At 45.7% G+C, this 21,065-nt stretch overlaps 1 protein-coding gene across 9 annotated transcripts in view; it reads right to left on the bottom strand.

The window, feature by feature from the left end:
• Positions 1-21,065, bottom strand: part of NAV2 (neuron navigator 2) — a 972,027-nt gene that overhangs the window by 60,213 nt on the left and 890,749 nt on the right. For all 9 annotated transcript variants that reach the window (XM_069623466.1, XM_069623467.1, XM_069623469.1 and 6 more), the window contains 3 exons: positions 15,407-15,566; positions 3,078-3,175; positions 1,444-1,539 (listed from right to left, as the gene is read on the bottom strand). In XM_069623466.1, the coding sequence (XP_069479567.1) occupies positions 1,444-1,539; positions 3,078-3,175; positions 15,407-15,566 (354 nt within the window). The remainder of the gene's footprint in view (positions 1-1,443; positions 1,540-3,077; positions 3,176-15,406; positions 15,567-21,065) is intronic.

Genomic DNA, 21,065 nt, shown 5'->3' with positions numbered 1-21,065 from the left:
GTTACTGATAATACGCTAGACCGGTCAAACTCCTGTAACAATTGTAAAGGTTCAGCAACTACCAACTAAGAAGTGGCCTTTGAAAGTATCTAAAAGTATACCTATGTGTGTTGGTTTATTGTGGTAAGTATTTAACAATGACTCTTGTGTAAATATAATAAATCTAAATTTTAATATAAATCTATGTGTGTTTCTTTGATGTGCATTATTAACTAGTTTCAGTGTACTTACCTACAGCTCACACCTTCCTCTTATGATAAGCCTGACTGCTCTGCCACTTTACCAAGGTTCCCGAGTAGTACAGACTGATACTAAGAGTGGGGGATCTACAAACCACTTGGATAGCTTACTAAAGACTTACCTCCAAGTGGAACTTAAGGAAAACTTACCCTAGTAACCAGTATCTGGCATGGTGCCCACAGCAATCAGCTATGCCTACAGTTCTGTAACCCTAAATCAGGTCCTGAACACCTGCGTAACTCGATATGAATGGCATTTGTACATCATTTGACCATTGATGTATGAACTCACCCATGTGTTTCACCTGGCATCATAAATATGGAGGCATTTCATTAATACGAAGAACAAAACACTTGGGAGGCGATTAGAAGATTTAGCACCGACATGAATGCATTGCTCAAATCATTTAACACAACTATGTAGTACTGCCCGTTTTCAAATTCTGGTACAATGGCAAGAGAATAAAGGCCAGCCAGCACTATGGAGACAAAAGTGAAGTATCAAAGAGGAAAAAAGATTAACACATGATTGAAACAAAAATAGGAAATGCCAACAGTTTTGACTTGTGTGGAGGCGCTGCTATTATGCACTAACGTGGCCATAAGATGGCAACAACTGGCAAATGGCATTAGTGTCTAGACATCATGGCAGTGCCAATCAAATGCCCGAACAAGAGTCAAAGTGAGTGGTTTTGCTGATGCTTGTTTTTAACATGACGTCTGTGCAAGGAACAAATGCAAGGACACATACTGCTTTTTAATCATGTGGCTGTAGGCCAACTTGGCCAAGAGATTCGCATTACACAAGGAGCTGGCACACAGGTGAAATGAATCCACTGCGATTCTGAGGGCTGCACAGATAGGACAGAGCTAGCTCAAATAGATCCCAGGGGAATGTGTTTTGGGTGAGGAGGATCATGTAATAGGTGGAAATAGCCATAGGAACTAGCAAGGCCATGGGCAGCCAATGACTGGATTCAAGTCAAAGAACAACCACTGGCGGGGTGCGGTCCCTCCTCAGATCCCTCTGCTCTCCTGTAGTCACTTTCCATTATCATTTCAGTTTCTGGATAGCAATACCTAATAGCCAAACCTTAGGTAAAAGAAGCGTATGGAGAGGTATAGATCGTGCATACATTGACAAGTGCTGGCCAATGCACTGATAGTATCCTTATTTTGCAAAGACTATTCAAGCATCACTTACCTTAAACAAGCGTCGAACAACACCATCCAACACGTCCCACTTCGTCTTGCCACTCACACCAATGCAACCGATGAGGAAAGAACGCGGCCTGGAGTCCTAGAGAAAGTGAATGGCGGCATACTGATGAGTTACAGCTGCTCAAAGGACGTGCTGAAAGGTCACATGCATAATATCCAGTAATGTCAGAGGCGTCTCAGTTTACAAGCTTCTATCTGTAGGCAATCATAAGTGCAGGGATGCTCCAGAAAGCCTTATTGCAATGTAGCTACGCCAACTGCTCAAATAATTGGCCTCTTGGTATATTTGCTGTAGGGAAAAGACCAATGCAATAGATTGGCCACGAGGTGGCAATCGAGTAATAACTAGTATCGCACAGTTCCGCGAACGGAAGGCTGTCTTTTGTCGCCAGTTGTCGGCGCCTACGCCAGCTCCCATTCAGGTGCACCCTATTGGGCGAAAGGAGCTGTCCACACTGTGATATAATAGCAGTGTCAGATCCTGGCTGGCACACCCAATGGGTGTTCTGAGCTTCATTTCATTTTGCATAGAAATCCAATAGCTAGCAGATAGAAGGCACAGCTATGCACCCTGAGCGCGATGCATGCAGCCAGGGTAGTTATTGGGACTGATGTCTACCCTACTTCTCTCTCATCCTTGCACTGTTCTCTTTTCTTCCTGCTCTCCGACTCTTCCCCACTTCAGGGGAGCAGGGAGCTTAGGGTAGGGCAGCCTCATTTTCCTCTCCACCCAACTACTCTTTTCCCCACTCCCTCGTCACCTGACCCTCTATAGCATGTTGAAACTACCTCTAAGCCGGGTTGAGTACCAAGGGGCAACTAAGCACGCAGACACGCGTGCTCGTGCAGTAGAACCCCCCCCCCCACACACCTGGAAATAAATGTGTAGCATGGTAATCTGCAATATGTTCACTTAGGTTATTGTGACATCATAAGGGCGTGAGACGCTACCGATTTGCTTATTGTAACACTGGTATCGCAGAAAAGTGCTCCTTTTGCGTAGCGCCCTGAAGCCGAAGCGCTGGACTGAGTTTTCATGGCCAAGCAGGGATTTCAGGGGGTTGCAAAGGAGAGAAGCCTTACAGCAGGCCACCGAAGGTTGATTATTTTGATGCTGAACTCCCATGGGCGTGAAGCTGCAGATCCATTTCTTGGAATCCATTACATACTAGTCAATGGGACTCGTTTGTGCAAAGGGACTTGTGTGGAAGGAATGTGCTTTTTCCAATCCCATTTATAAAGTATGGAAGAGAGGAAACCGCAGGATTAGAATGGGAAATGTACTCACGATATGGAGCCCATTTTCTACAGCACCCACTGGCTGTCGCCACGCCGTGTGTGGCAGACGGTGTGGGAGCAGAAGTCAAGTTTTAAATGTATGTTCCGTACTCCTCAAAGAACACATGCAAAAGTGCATTGTACATGCTGAGGGTCAATATGAAATGACATTTACAGGGGCGCACGACTGTTATGGGAGAAGTGTGTGTCGGGGATGGTGGGGTAGAGAGGGGGCGTGAGGTTAAGGGCAGCAGTAGGCCAGATGAGCTGGTTCGAGATGGGCGAGGAGTGGGTACCAGAGGGGATGAGCAGAGCAGAATGTATAGGGTTTCCACCAACCTCCCTCCACTTCATCTCGTCCTGAAAGCCGACGATGATTTTGACGTGCCGGCCTTCTTTCCGCAGGGCTCCGTCGCCAGTGTCATCCAGCAGCATATCTGCGAAGGAAAGAAGAGGACAGCATGCACCCTTTAGCAACTCTCCCACGAAGCAGCGGGCATTCTCCACTGACAGCGATGCGTCTAGGATTACATGAAGGCATGAGAAGAAAGCTCAGAACTGCGTCGCGCAGGTATCATCCGTCCGTGAGACTTAACCCGGGGCAGAGAAAAGCGCTCCCTCAATCTGTCTGTCCGGAAGCCCCTTCTCGGCTACCCTTTCTCAAGCTCAATGCACATCTATTTATAGTCTATAGGCAAGCACATAGAATAGTCACAACAATGTAAGAAAGTACATCATTTATTTCAACCAGGACCTTTAAACACTTCCCATCTGGCAGACGGTCATTTTGTAATTATTCAAGTTTTATGTCAAAATATTCTCTTTTTTCCCCCTCCAGGATAAACATTCCATCCATATCAAATGGCAGATGTTATACTACCACCTTAAGTGGGGCTGCTTGTTAACTCCAGGTCACTTGGATATTCCATTCCAGATTTTGCCTTTACATTTATCAATTAATTGGTAACAGGTGCTTAAAGAGACACAGACTAATTGGAGCTCATTTTGAGTTTGTCGTACTGGAAATGATGTGCGTAAAAAAGCTTTGCTAAAGGCTTTTACTCCTACCATTTTTGTTACGGCTCATTTTCCTGGATTTGTATGTTGGAGAGGAAGGGTGTTACGTAACTTACGTTTCCACTCCCTTCCTCTCCACCATAGAAATACTCTGGCATTGATTTTCATGCTGGCGCAAATGCTGGGGATTCCCATGGAGTCAGACGGCTTTTTCCACCAGCAAAAAGGGGTGAGCCCCATAGGAATGCCTTGTAAACACTGTCTGTAATGTGTATGTGGCGGGCAGCATTTACTCAATTTGCATGCCAAAGCGCAAAAGGAGCAGGCAAAATGCAGACTACATGCCTGAGGAAACTTTGGAGGCGGAGACCGGTGTACGTGAAGGTGCAAGCGTAACAAGGTGCAAGCGTAACGGGTCCCCGCCACCAAATTATGTGAGACTCAAAAATAAGTTTCATTCTGTTAAATGAAAGCCCAAGACTGGAAAGAAGTTCCTCACCGGCATGGGGTCCACTGGACCAGCCACACCTGGCCTCTTCCTTAGCTACTGCAACTAAGCCAAGGAGACTTGGAGGAAACCCAAGGACTATTCCATAGTGGGCAAGTCCATGGCACTGATTATTATTTTACTTGGTAGGGGATAGACAATTTAAAAAAACTTTGTGACCAGACCATGATCTGACGGGCCAGCCATCTTGCAAGAATGACGCAAGCAGAAACACTAGACTCTCTGCTACATCTGATTGACAAGAAGGATAGCTCTGGGGCAATGCTCTGGTCTTGTAAACAACAGTACAGGTTTGGTACCCATTCACGGTACTGCACTTAGAAGTCAATTCCGGCATGAAGCGCAATATAAAAAACGGACTAATTAATACAGGAGTGGGCTGCTAGAGAGGAGATCTGGCTTGATTCAGATCTGCACAGGCTCTCAAGCCCCACCTAGACCATCTATGATACATAATACTGAGATGTGCAGCTAGAAAGCAGGCCTGGCTTCACGATTTTATCAGGATCGTTCATCCCACCTCATGGAATATGGAATGTTAGCTCTGGTCAGAGCCATTTAACAACAGTTATCATGCTAACCGGGACGTGAACAAAGGTCCCAGGGACCACTGGATTAACCTGAACTAAGATCCCAAACAGAACTGTCCGAGACCACACACAACCTGCCAGCCAACGTTATGGGCATTCTGTGGCAAGAACACTGTTACTTTGCAAACTGGCCCCATTTCTCATACCAGGCTGGTTGCGCTCCCCTGAAACAAATGAACTGTGAGACACTGCCAGGTGAAATACAGGTACAAAAGCTGCTTCTTGAAAAGGGTCACCACGATCAAGGAACAGGAGACCGGGTCTGCAGCTACTGCATTGTGAAGGCGTCCAGCTTCATCATCACATCACTCCTCAGGTACTGTGGGACTCTTGTTAATACTTACCTTGAGTCATTCTGTTGCTCCTTTATTGCTGGTGTGCTGATTCCAGTGTATGGTTGTTCATCCATACACATTCACCCATGCCCAAGGCTTGTGCGCCTTCAGGGAGCCTTCTCTAAAGTCTGTGATACCTTTTTGACCAACAAAAAGCTTGCTACTTACTGGTAACTGAAGAATCCTCTGGGGCTTTGCCTTCCCTACAGCCGTGCCTTACCCGCTTTCCCTCCAATCTGACTGTGAAGAACTCATGCCTAGATAGGGAGGGAATCCAGAATGTCTTGAATTAAAAGGCAAAGCAAGGCCTCCCCTGTGAGATTTAAGCTGGCTAACAGAAAAGGCACATTGGAACCTATAAGCCAGCGCTAACCTTGATACAGCACGGAGGTCTAGCGAATGTGAAAAGTGGGCATCACTGAACAGTACCAAAATCGAAAGGCACATAGGTGAAGGAAAGCGTGCCTTAAAAACATTAACACAGCTACATGTGCCGACAGGCTAGACATGTGTTTCTGTGAATTACACTGATTTCATGGAAAAGGTAAAGGCACAGTTTGACTGAGGAACAAAACAGTAGCATTATACGTTAAAACAGCCATACTCTGAAATGCTGTGCATCTTCAAAATAAAAATGGAACTGCCTGTTGTGAATCACTCAGAATGAACAGCCCTGTCTTTTTTCATGGTTGTGGAAAAATAAATAGGCCTAAGAAATGGAATTATACATGGACAAAAGGCCAAGATGCAATGTGGTGAAATACATTTTTGACTTACATCAGGAATCTATGTCACCCATTTAAAAGGTTGTTCATTTCAGAATATGAAAACAGCTTGTTTTGAGCATTCCCCATTGGACTGCTGGACTGTGTTATCTATCCCTGACCTCAGAGACCTTTGGCAAAGGCATACTAGGAGTGTGGCCTGGCTGGAGGTTGATGAGGCAGGCCTGGGACTGCAAAAGGTACTTCAGATCAAATGTGTGGTCAGTGCAGATAGCAGAGGCATGCCTGAACTTTGAAGACTGGTTGAAGCATATCAGCGATTTACAACCCCAAAAGACTGAGCCTACAGAGAGCTCCTAATGGGCTTAAATTACTGTTGCATAAACATCAATGCCAACTTTAGAAGCAACTTGAAGAGGATTCAGATATTAATGCATTGCTATTGTGTAACATTGGACAATTAATTTCCTTAATAAAAAGAGACCCGTGCGTCACCCGAGCTCATCCAGGTACAATTTTGAAGATCTCAACAAGCCTGTCAGTTCTACGTAAATATCAACTCCATGTACGGTGTGGAATTTGAGTTGTAGATTAAAGTGTGTTTCTGGTTTGCCTATAAATGATACAAATCTGAAAGTTAAGAGAGATAATAGAACTTGAAATTAATGTTTGGATTATGAAGTTTCATAGTCCCAACTATGTTAGTTTTGGTAAAAAAAGGGTGAAAAATGACCGTGCCGAGACCAAAATAGTTTCTCTGGTCTGGCATTAATAGCTGAATCAAAATATTATATATATATATATATATATATATATATATATATATATATATATATATATATATATATATATATATATATATATATATATGATACATTACTCACCGTAATCGTATTTCTGATGCTTGTATCTGCTTAGATTCACATGCTGTGCATAGGCCGACATCTAGTGGAAGCTGCGGAGTATTACAGTTTGTTTTTCGAAAGTCAAAAATGGGCGTTGACACAGGGCGTGCCAGTAATACTATCCCTAGTGTGACGTCCACTGTACCCATGATCCCTCACGCGTCTAGGATCCCCAGATTGTGTTTTTCCTGACATGAGGTAGCATGAGGAGTAGCGTGAGTACAGATGGTCCAAGCAGATAGACAGAAAGGTAAGACTACAAGCAACCATGCGCCTTCTCTCGGAGGGGAGGAAGGGTGGGTCGCATGTGAATCTAAGCAGATACAAGCATCAGAAATACGATTACGGTGAGTAATGTATCCCTTCTGAGGCTTGTGGAATCTGCTTAGATCACATGCTGTGCATAGATTAGCGAGCAGTACCAGAAGAAGGAGGTGGGATGTGAGAAGGGTCATGAGCAAACAGGTGTCTTAGAACCGCTTGTCCCACTTGTGTATCTGTCTTGGAATGAGTGTCAATGCAGTAATGCTGAGTAAAAGTGTGAATAGAGCTCCAAGTAGCTGCTTTGCAAATGGTGTCGAGGGGAACATTTGCAATGAAAGCCAGAGTGGCCCCAATGCCTCTAGTAGAGTGGGCCCTTGGCGTAAAAGGCAGAGTCTTTTCAGAAAGAGAGTAACACAGCTGTATACAGTTGATAATCCACTTAGAGATAGCGCCCTTAGAGACGCGATCCCCCTCTCTGCCTGTAGCTACGGAGACAAACAGTTGATCTGTTTTCCTTAGCGGTCTGGTTTTATTTACATAGTATAAGACCGCCCTACGCACATCTAGGGTGTGTAGTTTCACCTCAGCCGAGCTTTGTGGGTTTTGGAAGAAAGCCGGAAGCTCGATGGACTGGTTTACATGGAACTTGGATATGAATTTTGGTGAGAACCTAGGGTGTGTGCGTAAAACCAGTTTGTCCTTGTGGATAGTAAAGAAAGGATCTTGCACTGACAGAGCCTGAATTTCACTGACCCTTCTTATGGAGGTAATGGCTACTAAGAAGGCCGTTTTATAAGTCAGGTGTTTGAGACTACTTTTATGCATGGGTTCGAAGGGGGGGCCCATGAGCTTAGCTAGCACCACGTTGAGGTCCCATCCTGGCGGTGGGTTCGAAATAGGAGGGTGTAGTCTCTTTACTCCTTCCATGAAGGCTTTAACCACTGGTACTTTCCACCACGAGACCCTGTTATGGGATGTGGTGTAAGCCGAGAGGGCTGCCAGGTGTACTTTCAGAGAGTTAAAAACCAACCCTGCATCCAGCAGGTGGAGCATGTATGTTACAACGTTGGAAGGAGTGCAATCAACCGGGTTGATTTGTTTATTCTGGCACCAGATAACGAATCTTTTCCACTTGTCAAAGTAACAGTGTCTTGTATTTGGTTTCCTGGACTCTTTTAGAATGTCCATACACCTCTGTGGTAATTTGAGATGTCCAAACTCTATGACTTCAGGAGCCATGCTGCTAGGTTCATAGAGTTGGGTTCCTGATGCACTGTTTGACCTTGTTGCTGGGACAGAAGGTTGTACCAGGCTGGGAGTCTGATGGGCTCGCACACCGCCATCCTGCGTAGGTGTGGAAACCATGGTTGTCTCGCCCACATGGGAGCAACTAGGATGAGCGTCATTGATTCCTTGTTCATCTTGTACACCACCTTCCTGATGAGAGGAGTTGGTGGAAAAACGTACGCAAACATCCCTGACCAGTTCATCCACAGGGCATTCCCCTGGGAGTCCGTTTGGGGGAACCTGGATGCAAATCCTGGGCATTGTTTGTTTTCGCTTGTGGCGAATAGGTCTATAGTGGGGAAACCCCACTGAGAGAAGAGATCTTCTACTACGTCTCTGTGAAGGACCCATTCGTGTTCTTCTGGGAGGGAGTCTCTGCTTAGAGCATCCGCTAGGGAATTGAGCTCCCCTGGAACATGTTGCGATGACAGGAAGATGTTCCGTCTGAGTGCCCATATCCATATTTTCTGGGCAAGCTTGGACAGATTTGGTGAACGAGTCCCTCCTTGCTTGTTCAGATAGAACATGGCTGTCGTGCTGTCCGTCCTGATCTGCACCGACAAGTTCAGTAGATGGGGCTCGAACGCCTGCAGCGCTCGGAATACTGCCAGAAGCTCTAGCAGATTGATGTGGTTCTTGGCTACTGAGTGAGACCAGAGACCCTGAGCTGTGTGGTGGAGATGGTGAGCTCCCCACCCAGTCAGGCATGCATCTGTAGTCACCACTGCCTGTACTTCGGGATCGTAAAAGGGTTTCCCCTTTGCGAGATTCTCTCTTGTCCACCAGTGTAGGCTCTGTACGAGTGTTGGCGAAACGACCACTAGATCGTCCCACTGACCACTTGCCTGAGACCACTGTTTCGCCAACCATTCCTGCATGGGACGCATGCGCAGACGCGCGTGGGGGACCAGGTAAATGCATGACGCCATCATGCCCAGTAACCGCATAGCTTTGCGTACTGTTATCTGTTGACCTGACTGATAATGCGGAATTTGCAGAAGTATATTCCGAATTCTTTCTTCCGAAGGGAAGGTCAATTCTTTCTGAGTATCTAGGATAGCTCCTAGAAACTGTTTTGAGGTGCTTGGCACCAGACTTGACTTTTTCTCGTTGATAGAGAAGCCTAATTCGTGGAGGAGGTCGATAGTCCTCTGAATGTTTGACCTGCAGATTCCTGGGGTTTCCCCCGTTATGAGCCAGTCGTCCAGATAAGGGTACACTGGGATTGCCTCCCTGCGTAGGTGTGCAGCTGCCACCGCCAGTACCTTGGTGAATACCCTTGGTGCTGAAGCTATCCCGAAGGGCAGTACCTTGAATTGGTAGTGGCGACTGTCCACCTTGAAGCGCAAGTATTTTCTGTGCGCCGGGAGCATGGAAATATGAAAATAGGCATCTTTCATATCCAAGGTTGCCATGTAATCCCCCTTTTTTAGGAGTGGGATTACCTCTTGTAGCGTGGTCATACGGAATCTTTGGGGCTTGACATACTTGTTGGCAGGCCGTAAATCCAATACTGGGCGCATTGTTAAATCTTTCTTTGGCACAAGGAAGTAAGTTGAATAGATACCCTTGTTTACCTGGTGTCCTGGGACGAGTTCTATCGCGTCCTTTAGGAGCAGATTGTGGATCTCCTCGAGGAGGATCTTCTGATGTTCTAAAGAGTGGACTTTTTGTCTTGGAGGATGGTTTCGGGGACGTTGCAGTAGTTCTATACAGTACCCCTTGGATACCGTTGACAGCACCCATCTGTCGGATGTTATCTCTTCCCATGCCTGGGTGAAGCTGGATATTCGTCCCCCTACTGGGGTTGCATGGGAAGGGACCCTGAAATGAGCGTCACTGCTTTGGTGGAGGCGTGCCGCCTCCTTTACTGGGGCTGCCTCTGCCTCTACCACGTCCTCTTCTACTAGCCCTACCATACCCCTGGGTAGACTGTTGTGAGTTGGTGTTCCACTGTGTACCCTGGGTGTGGGAATAGCTATTTCCTCTATTGGAATTTTGGCCGCGGGGGCGACGAAAATTGCCGTTCCCTCTTTGGTTAGGTGGTTTTGTAGTTAACTGGCCAAGGGATTTGAGGGTGTCGAATTCCTCCTTAGCGTATTTTAGAGCGTCCTCGACTGCCTTTCCAAACAGGAGATCACTTTCCACTGGTTTGTCTAAGAGTGCAGCTTGTGTTTCTGCTCTGAATCCCGACTGCCTCAACCAAGCATGTCTTTTGATGACAGTCCCCTCTGCTATAATCCTACCCGCATTGTCTGCGGCGTCCAAAGTTGCTTTTAAAATGCAGCCTGAGACGTTTCTTCCCTCTGCATAAATGCGAGATAGCTGGCTCTTAAGGGGTTCGGGAGCGGAATCTATTAGTGCTGCCACTTCTTCCCACTGGTGGCAGTTGTAGCTGGCCAACAGTGTGGTGGAATTCGCGATTCTGGTTTGGTAGGCTGCCGTGGAAGCTACTTTTCTACCAAAACCATAGAGTTTCTTACTTTCCTTGTCGGGGGGAGCCTCCGAGGAAGATAGTGGGGTTCCAGCTCTCTTGCGGGTGTTAGTTACGACTAGAGAGTCTGGCTTAAGTTGGCCTCTAATATATAGAGGGTCCGACTGGGCTGCTTTAAACAGCTTCTCTACTCTCGGGTTTACAGGTCTTGTCAGGTTTGGGTTGATAAGGGATGGTGCTATTCTGCGTTGAATAGATTTCAGGATGGGAATGGTCTGGGCTACTGTCTTCCTTTCCCCTATTAGTTCCTCCGCGAAGTCCCTCTCTTCTTGGACACCTTGTGTGTCTATGTGGAAGTGGTTAGCTGCCCGAGAGAGCAGTTCATTCAGGAGGGGCTGATTATCTATTGGGGAATCAGACACTGGGGCTTCCCTTTCGACTGGTGAGTCCATTCTGAAAATATCTGGGCTATTTTCTGGCTCATCCTCGTCTTCGTCCTCCCCGTAATAATCTGACACTGCGAGATCTTCTGGTGTCTCAAAATCCTGACCCTCTATAAGGGAAGAGTCTCCTTGGCCTGTAGGGAAAAGGCAAGAATAGGGTTGGACCTCGAAGGGGTCTGAAGCCTTTAATGGTGTCTCGACCCGGGGCCTTTTATTTGAAGGGATAGGGTCCCTTGAACCTGAGGGAGAAGATTCCTGAGGGTTTAAAGCTAGGAGTTGGTCAGGGTGTCTTTCGAAGAAATTTGCTAAGGAAGACATCCTTGACATTACTCTGTCAATGTCCTCGCATGACCAGAGTTTGGAGCTTGGGGTGACCTTGCTGGAACTTTCTATGGACTGTCCCTGAGAAGAATTGGACTGGGAAGTCAGTTCTCTTGTTGTGGGGGATTGCAAGGGTTGTTTCCTTTGCTGCTTACCCCCTTCCCCGTGGGTGGAAGTGTGTTTACCATTTCCCTTATATTTCGACGCCTGGCGTCGAGGATCGGAGGTGGAAACCCTGTGTTTCGAACTAGGCTTCGAAACTGGGCCCTCCTTACTACCAAGTGATGTACCCTTTCCCTGGGGTGCAGGCTGGGGATGGAAGTCGTGTTCGTCTCCGGACGAGTGATCTTCCGTGATGTTAATGGGCGAGGCACTATGTGCAAGTGTGGAGGCTTGCCTGACGTCGTGCGGCGACCTCGACCGGGACCGCCCAGAGGACGTCCTTTCGGACCGCTCCTTCTGTGCCTCTTTCCGAGGTTTCGACGACGTCGAATCTCGGGTGGCTTTTTTGTGTTTAGCGTGTGTATGTGTAACGCTTTTGTCGCCGGGGGACTTCCCCATAGTCGCCGGGACGGACGACCTTCCGAGGCCGGGGACGTGCGTTCGGCTGTCTTTCGACGCCTTGGTGCCCTCGCCGTCCGAAAGTCCGGCGTCGCTGCCATCGCTGAAGGTACCCTCCGCCTCCATAGCTGCTAGCTTGGCGTGGTGGGCCCAACGCTTGGTGGAGCGGTCCTTAAGAGTTTTAGTCTTAAACCTACTACAGGCCCTGCAACCCGCCTCGGGGTGGTCTCTGGGCAGGCAAAGGTTGCACGTAGCGTGCTTATCTACCCAAGGGTATTTCTTATTACACTTGGGGCAAAACTGAAAGGGCGTACCCTCCATACGCGCCTGTGGGCAGCGGGCAAGTGTGTGTAGGTAAGAAGGTGTCTATAACCGAGTGTGGAAGTGTACCACCCCCCACTCTCCCTACTTGTAGGGCCGAGGCCAGCGGCCCAGGCCCGAGCCGAGGCGGAAGCCTCAAGGCCCAATCCGTCGGGTTTCGACGTAGATCTCCTCCCCGGTTCGGCGTCGAGATGCAGATCGACGTAAGGGTGACAAAACGGGGCAAATTAGAATTAGTTTTGAGTGCAAATATGGCAAAGCCAGGGAACTCCGATGAAGTGCTTCCGACCAGAATGGCGGAAAAAAACAATCTGGGGATCCTAGACGCGCGAGGGATCATGGGTACAGTGGACGTCACACTAGGGATAGTATTACTGGCACGCCCTGTGTCGACGCCCATTTTCGACTTTCGAAAAACAAACTGTAATACTCCGCAGCTTCCACTAGATGTCGGCCTATGCACAGCATGTGATCTAAGCAGATTCCACAAGCCTCAGAAATATATATATTATTGTGTTTAGTTGTAAATTACAAATAGTTGCCATGTTGTGATTTTCTTTAGTTGCAGCTGTGGAAGTTTAAAATGGTAATTTTAGGCAAACCTTTCTCTCCTGCCCTCATTATCCATAATCTAGATCTCATAAATCCCTTGTCCTATCGGTTGGAAGAGGCCGGCCTTTCGGGGGGAGAGGATAATGACTGTCCAATCCGATGTGTGGGAAAATAGGTTGGCACCGCATAAATATTCTTAATGTGGATGGTTTCATAGGTCCTACATAAGGTCAATACCCTATGACAGTGAACACTCAGACACTTGCTGGAGTTTCATTAACTCTTTTGCTGGAGGCTTTCACTTGGAAGACAGAGTACCGTCTGAGGGAGACAGCCTAAAACCTGACTGGGCCCTGCTGTGAATAGCTGAGCTATACTTGCCTGAGGTGTGAGCCGACACCTTCCTGTTCCCAAAAGAGGGTCCTAATCAGGGGTGTTGCTAGGTCTGGAAAAGATCTGGGGCTATGCTAATGTCACAACTGTCGGGACTGGGGGCTAGCTAGCCTTTTGGTTGTAGCGCTTGAGATTCTATCCGGGGCTACAACCAAAAGACCAGGGGCTATAGCCCCCTTAGCCCCCCCCCCTAGCAATGCCTCTGGTCCTAATACCTGGCTGGCCTCCAGTGCAAATAGAGATCTCCCATGTAAGTAGACATATATCAATGATATTAAATGTGTGGGGAAACTATCTGCCTTAATTCTTTCCCTTGACAGTGGGGGACAAAACTGTGTAGACCCTTTGGACATTTGATTAAAAATAATTAATTCCCCTTTAGAAAAGATCACAGGATGATTTTTGTTAAAATTCAAAATTAACAAATCTCATTCCCAGTGTACTTGAACCACTATAGCCTATAAAGTAATTGGGTAACCCTATTTTTCCTGTAAACCCAGCCTTCGACAGTAGAGGGGTGTCACTGGTCCCAACATGAAAATCCCAAAGCCCTGCCTTTCATTTAAATGTGCTGTGTCCCAAAACAAATGTTCCCACTGATTCCATTTCCCATAACCCTGCCTTTCATTTGAATGTGCCATTGTCCCCAAAACAAAAATCCCCATACATTCCATGGTCCCGAACCCTGCCCTTCAAAAGATTTGTTTTATCCCAAACGAAATTCCCAACATATTCCCACTCCCTAAATCTTTCCTTTAAACCAAAGGGTGTCAGATATTACTGATGCCTGGGTTGAGTGCTGGGAGAAGGGTATTTTGCCAAGTAAATTAAACCAAGCATGATTCCCCAGTTAGGGGGTATACACTCTCCTGGGAGTGATCAGGTGACACTCCTAGCAGAAAGGTTTGAGACTGCTTTGGGGGTAAAGAAGGAACCAGGGTGCTGCATACAAGGGGTATACTAACGGACTGTGTTTTCAAAATGTCCGATGTGTTAATGTGCAGAGAAACCCCATGTGTAAAGCACTGGAAATGCAATGTGTGATTTAATCTAAAAGCAAACCTGTGTTTATTGCAATTGAAATGTTATTTCAGAAATACCGGCTAGTTCATTATTACAAGAAAGTTAACTCTGTGCTGAAGTTATTGTGTTGTGCCACGGGGTTAGTGGCTTGTGCCATTTTCAGTGTAATATTTATTAACCCTACAATTTAAATATTCATATTCTTGTATATACAGGCCAAGGTCCTGGCTCATTGGTGGCGCAGGGGGAGGGAGCTTGGTGACATTATACAGGTCTAGAATTGACCCAAATCGGAATCCGTTCGGCTGTTTGTTGAGCAACACCTCGATTGGGGAGTGAAGAACTCCCCATGTCGAGGGTGGTCTTCCAATAAATCGTTACAAAAAAGTATTACAAGTCTTGAAAAGTGCTTACCTGCTATTGGTGGTGTTCTTTCACTTTGTTCCTACAACAGATTATTTTGAATTACTAGAACAGTGGTTTTACTTACCTTTGAATTGCATTCATTAACCTCATACGTTTTACACTGTGGTTCACTCACATGCATTATTGCATTGGTTTTGTATTCTGTTTATTAGCTTTCAAATAGTACTTACCTATCAGAAGAGGTATCTTTGCCATGTGCATATATAAAAGTGTTTCTTTCGGCCTATGTATATGCCAAGTTCTCTGTACTGACCTACAGTGCACATTTCCCTCCTAAGATAAGCCTGGCAGCTCTGCCACCACCAAAGGCTTGAGGGGTACAGGCCTATACTAGAAATTTGAGCCCTGTATACCAAGGGGACAGTTTTATAAAGTCCTACCACAGGTGGATTTAAAAAAAAAAACTCCTTAACAATGAAGGACTGTGAAACAGTTGTAATAACAAGCTACACATGCTAACTGACTTGTTTTGTGATGTTTAAACTCTTGAGAGGCCAACTTCAAAACACACCAACCCCGAAAAGGCCTGAAAAGTGCCATACCACAGTGAATCTGTCGCTCACCTAGGCTAGTGGACTCTGTCAGGTTCAGGCTGTGCTGGGACAGGCCCATGGACTGCCTGGGTGACGAGGAGATGGAGACCTGGGACTGCGCTCGGCTGCAACCACCATGGTTTTCAGACTTCAACCGGTCATTCTCCGCCTTCAGCTTCTCAATCTCGCACTAGAACAGAAAGGAACAAAGTTACTAGCAGGCCGCACACATATTCGTGGCTGATATCCCTCATGCTGTTGGAAATTATAAATCTGTAAAGATAAACTCATGCTTCATGGAAATATCAACTAAACCCTGTGTTGTCTCCGACAGTTGTGTCACGATCATTGCCCAAAGACTTAATGTGCGATTGTGGTAAAGATTATATATGCTATGTTATTGCATGTTATTTCAATGACTGACATGAACCTGAAATGCAGTGGATACGGGCCACTTGACTTTGTACCACTGTGCAAAAAATATTTGTAAACTACAAATACCGAGCTAGCCCAAGCCACTAGCTAGGGATCAAATAATCATCAAGTCGAAAAAGAATCCCGGCGTATATATTTAACTTCATCCTTCCTCCCAACTTACTGGTTTAAGAATGGAAATCATTCATCCAGCCACAATGGAATAACTAGTAACTTATTAGGTGAACAAATGAAGGACAAAGAAAACTGATTAAAAAAAAAACAACTTGCAGGAAAAAACCGCCCATAAAGAAATGTTGCACAATAGATATTGGGCACAGTGAGGGTTCGAATGACATGCAAAGGTTGAATTCATTTACATTAGTAATTCTCTTTAAATATTACCCCCACAACTCATTAAAAAAAATTAATCGCTGGCCATTGTTTAATTTTTTTTGTTGAAAAGTTTTGAAATCAGAAAATACATGCATAAAATGAGTTGTGCTACTCATGGTTTCTTCTACTTGTAGTAAATGTTCACATTGAAATACCTACCTTTATTTTACGAATTATGTAAACCCAATTACAAGGCTTGCAGAGTTACTCTGAGTAGGTACAAGTCTGACTATTTACCAACTCAAAATCACTTAAAATCGGGCAATTACCAACATTAGGATTGCAATACTTTAAGTGCTTCGAAACTTTGACAAATGTCTAGGTTAAAAAAAACATTTGAATGACAGTGAATGCCTTCCAGCACTCCGGTTGTTTTGGTAGCCTGCCATTCCAATGAAGCATTGGAAAGATATTGGAGATCTTGTTAAAATAAAGCAGAACTATTGGCACTGCTTACAATCAAGTTAATTTGAGTTCAAAAAGTCTTTAGGACCATTTGAGGGCTTGGCCCTACTTGTTATGGTCAATCACAAAGTCAAAGTTTAACAGGGGCCTTAGGGTACTACTAGGAACCAGGAATGAGACACGGACAGAGAGTTTATGGTTTTGGCTATAGACTTCTTTCAAACCAAAAGGGGTTTGAAAATGCCAGCGCTGTCCCCACTCTAAGAGGTATTTTCCCTACCTAAACCAAAACGAAGGGTCTGCCCGATGTCAAGATGTCCAAAGTAAAATGTCCTGTGTCCAAAATTCTATGCTGGCACTCATATTCTAAAAGTAATTCTAAGGTGCTAAGGCTATAATGTGCATCGCCTTGAAAGTGCACAAATGTTCAAACTCAAAAGGAAGATGTAACTCCAGCACAAACGTTCCCATGGGCAAAGTTCGCAGTTCCAAGGGATTGTTCCCTTCCCCAGGTTTTCCTCTTATAGATGTCCAAGCTCCTATGGGTAGGATCCTTCTGTAGACTTCTCTGTTTAGCAAAAATTGTTTGTATGTTAAACAACTTGGCTATTGGTCTTAATTTCATAAGATACCTGGTGTATTCCTTTGCCAGGTTTCTTCTTCTCTTTAATGTAATCTCAACACAGTCTTGGGCTATACCCAATTATCCTCATATCAGGACTTTATCCTGTGATCTACTTTACAGAATTGCAAACTTAAATCTGCTGGTATACTCTCCTGCCAGGGCTTTCTCATGTGCTTCACTTGACACACGTGAAACTTGAATCTGCCTGGTATACTCTCTTACCAGGGCATTTCTCATCTGCTTCACTTAAACACTTGCAAACTTAACAATATCTTGTATTCATTCAATGAATTCTCTTTTGGAAATATCGAGTCTCACATTCTGTCTTATATGCTTCATTTATTCTTGTTTGCCTTCGGTAGGGTTGCCGAAGTGCCACGGTGTTCCATTTACCCTCTTCTGGACTCACCGGTTCTCTGTGGCATGCTTCGGTTCTCATGCGGTAAGCATGCAGCGGCTCTTCGGCATCCCATTGCTTCTAGCTGGGTTCGCCAACCTTGCTTTGTGGCTACCATGTCTAAGTGCCATGGATGCTGCTCTCTGGTACCCGCAAACGCCAGGAAGTCTTCCCTTCTCTTCTCTTCCTCTCATGGTGTCCTTGCGGCATTATTTCCTTGGACTTCTCCGTGAGCCGGTTGGCTCCACAGTCTCTCCAGCAGTACAGTTGTCCCTTGGTCAGTACCGAGAAGACGAGATTCTAAGGCAGCGTCTCCCTCCTGTCAGCTGGTTTGTGTTTTAAAATATCCTGGCACTAATTATACACTTGCAACCACTACAGCCCAGCTTGTGCTACCGGTCTTTATCGATCTTCATTACTCCACTCAGCTTTCTCGCCACAGTACATTTTCATTCATAGTAATGGAAGTCAGATCTTGGTGACAGACAAAGAATAGGAAGGTAATTCTTCATATCTTACATGGGTGGGTGAAGGGAGTCATGAAAATATGCCATTAAGGCATGCGGAATGGATGGGGTATCCCTGAAAGGAAAAGGGGGACACCATGTCTCGTCCGATGTTGTGTCACTCCCTTGTAATCTGCCCCTCTCATGTGAACCCCCCTAATATAGCCACGCACAGGCCAGGATCAGGCAGCAACTGCTGTGCCCTGGCCACATAGGGAGAGGTCACTGCTGTAAAAGGAGTGATGACACCATCAGAATCATCACAGTACCAACGATGATTTTGAACCTTGGGGGACACAAAAGGACTTGTATAATCTCAGCTGGAATACGGCCTCTCATAGGAATCAATGGAAGAACAGCATCATCTGAGTTGGGCCTGGTCCTGATGCTACATGGTCCCAAATGATTATTAGAAGACCCAATGTTATGGCTGGGGCCCGATGTGAAATCTAGGACTTGGCTGCAGAAATACTTGGGTCAATGTGTGCCTCTCAGAGGCACAATCTGTATTCGCATACTGTGAAGATTCAGAAGGAGGACACATACTCGGTGAGGACGATTCATGAATTTGTATTAAAGAAAAAAAATGTCCTTCTTTCTCTATCTCTATGGGGGGGGCCTGCCTATATTTCTAACTAAGGGGCTCATCAGTCAGCCATGGATGTTGAAAAGAAATGTGTCCATAGTCCAGCACTATCCTATCTGACCCTACTACTAGAAAAACTAACATATATGCAGAGAAAGACGCCCTTCTCCTTGTGGGTATTCTTAACACCACTCTGTAGACTTGTTTACTGATATGAAATTCTCAGATAGTTTCTTGTGACTTCTTTTATTAGTCTCTAACTCTCTGTTTAATTCATTTATTTGTTTTTTTTATAATGCACCTTATACCATACCCGAGTTCAGTTTCTAGGCACAGATCTGGGATTCAAAACTCTGTTGCTCTGCGTGGTCTTGCTTCCAAGTCCAGTGCATTGCCCTGTGCTATCCTTATGTTCTCTAACTTTCTTTTCTCTCTGGTATCCTCATTTGGACTTCTTTTTCAAGACATACATTCCTTGTTACTACATCCAGCATATCCTAGACAGATACTATTATTCCGGTGGCCTTCCTCTCTCTGTGATGTAGAACTCAACTTGCTTTGTCCCACTGGCTTATTCATTTCTCTCTCTGGTATATATTCTGATTCACAATGTCCATTCCTTCCAACATCATCTTCTGATATGAAATATCTTATGGGCTTCCTCTTCTCCCAGGGTATTGTTATCCCTTTTTTTTAACACTTAACATTTAGATTCTCAGTGTCTCCATTTGTCATTTTGGTTATTTAAGTTCAGAGTCTTTAGAGTTTGTTTTGCCTCTTTCTCCCTCTTCCTACAATGTAGGTTCAAGTGGCTCAAGAATAGGTCTTTCTCATAATTTCTACTGGGACGAGTGATCTCCATGATATAATGATCTCTCTTTGGTCTACCACTATCCCCTTTCTCCCAGTTACCTTCTCTTACAGGGGGACAGGGGGAGGGCTTTAGGAGCTTTGTTCCTTGTCGACCTGTTTGAGTCACAGAACGTGTTTGCTTCGCTTTCTTTGGCATTACTGGGGTTTTGTATCTGTTATTGAGTTCCAGTTTCTTGTCTCCGGCTCCTATCCTGTGGCGTTCTTGTGTTGGGGATGCAGCGGTGCTTTCGCGTCTTAGCCTCTCGTATCAGGCTCTTGTCCTGATGCTTTCTCCGGTCGAGGCTGTGCCATGACTTTGGAATCTCAGCCTCTCGTACCAGGCTCCCGCCCTTGTTGCTCTCTGGTGCCGGCGTTGTGCAGTGCCTTTGGTGTTCTAGCTTCTCGTCTTGAGCGGGTTTCAAATTCAAGGTTCTCCTCTGGGTTCTCCTCTCTGGTGTGTACTCCGCCTCCTCCCAATCGTACGCAGTGCAGGGACCTCTCTATGTGTTCGTCTCTCTCCAGGGTACGTTATATAACAGACTCGTCTGTGTTTTTCATATTTAGGCTTAAAGGGACATGTTTATTACCAATAGTATAATGGTATCTATGAAAAGTGTCTTCATCCAAGTCTTGATATACAGAGGTCTTTGGTATTGTGGAGCTTATGTAGGCTATGGTGTGTGCTACTGTAGTGAGTACTCACGGGAACCGGAGTCCTTGCCCCCTAAGGGGGAGTCTCTCCCAGTGAGGTCCCACTTGCTTCGACCACTCGAAAGAGTGTTGTGGAGCTGGTCCACCTACCTAGCCTCATAGGAAGAGGATCTCCCCCTTGGGGAGAAAGGATGCATTTCCTCAATTCGTCACAATACCCGATCTAGCTTCAACTGAGAAGTCATTAGGGAAAAGTCAAGTAAATCAGGGGAAGGAAAAACAATACTCAGTGCCTGTTGCCAGTAATGCAAGATAAACACTGATCGGTTATATTGTTGGAAGATGGAAAGGGTGGTTCCGAGCTAGGGTTGTCAGATGGCTCCATGTCAAGAGGGGGAATCGTGTTCCAGTTCAGGGCTTTCACTCCATCAGTTTCCAGCTGGGAGGTGTAATGTTGGGTCACTTCAAATGAATATCATGTATGTACTGAAGTACAATCAGGACAAAAGCAACGCCCAGGAGTGGAGAAGGGTGCCACTCATGGCATGGATTCATCTGCCAATGCCATTTGGAGGTCGGAATGGAAAATGGGTTGGGCTAAAATGTGGGTGTGATGGGGTGTATTATAACAGTGTCAACAAGTGCTGGTAGAATTTCCATCTTGTGTGTAATTCCCCCCACTTAGTGAGTCCCCCCCAGCACTTTTAGCTCGACTATTGGGGTTTTTCTGACTCTCCTGAGTGAGTGGTAACCTTTATCCTCACTCATTCTTTTCATGTGACTCTGGGAACTCTGTTTAACTTCAATGGAGTCTGCTTTCCTCCATCTTTTTCTATGGCATCTGTATGTTACTATTG

This window comes from Ambystoma mexicanum, chromosome 11, assembly GCF_040938575.1.
Source record: "Ambystoma mexicanum isolate Mex_15411 chromosome 11, UKY_AmexF1_1, whole genome shotgun sequence".
Lineage (NCBI taxonomy): Eukaryota > Metazoa > Chordata > Amphibia > Caudata > Ambystomatidae > Ambystoma > Ambystoma mexicanum.
The sequence above is the reverse complement of the archived record's forward strand: the minus strand, read 5'-3'. Positions and strand labels throughout refer to the sequence as shown.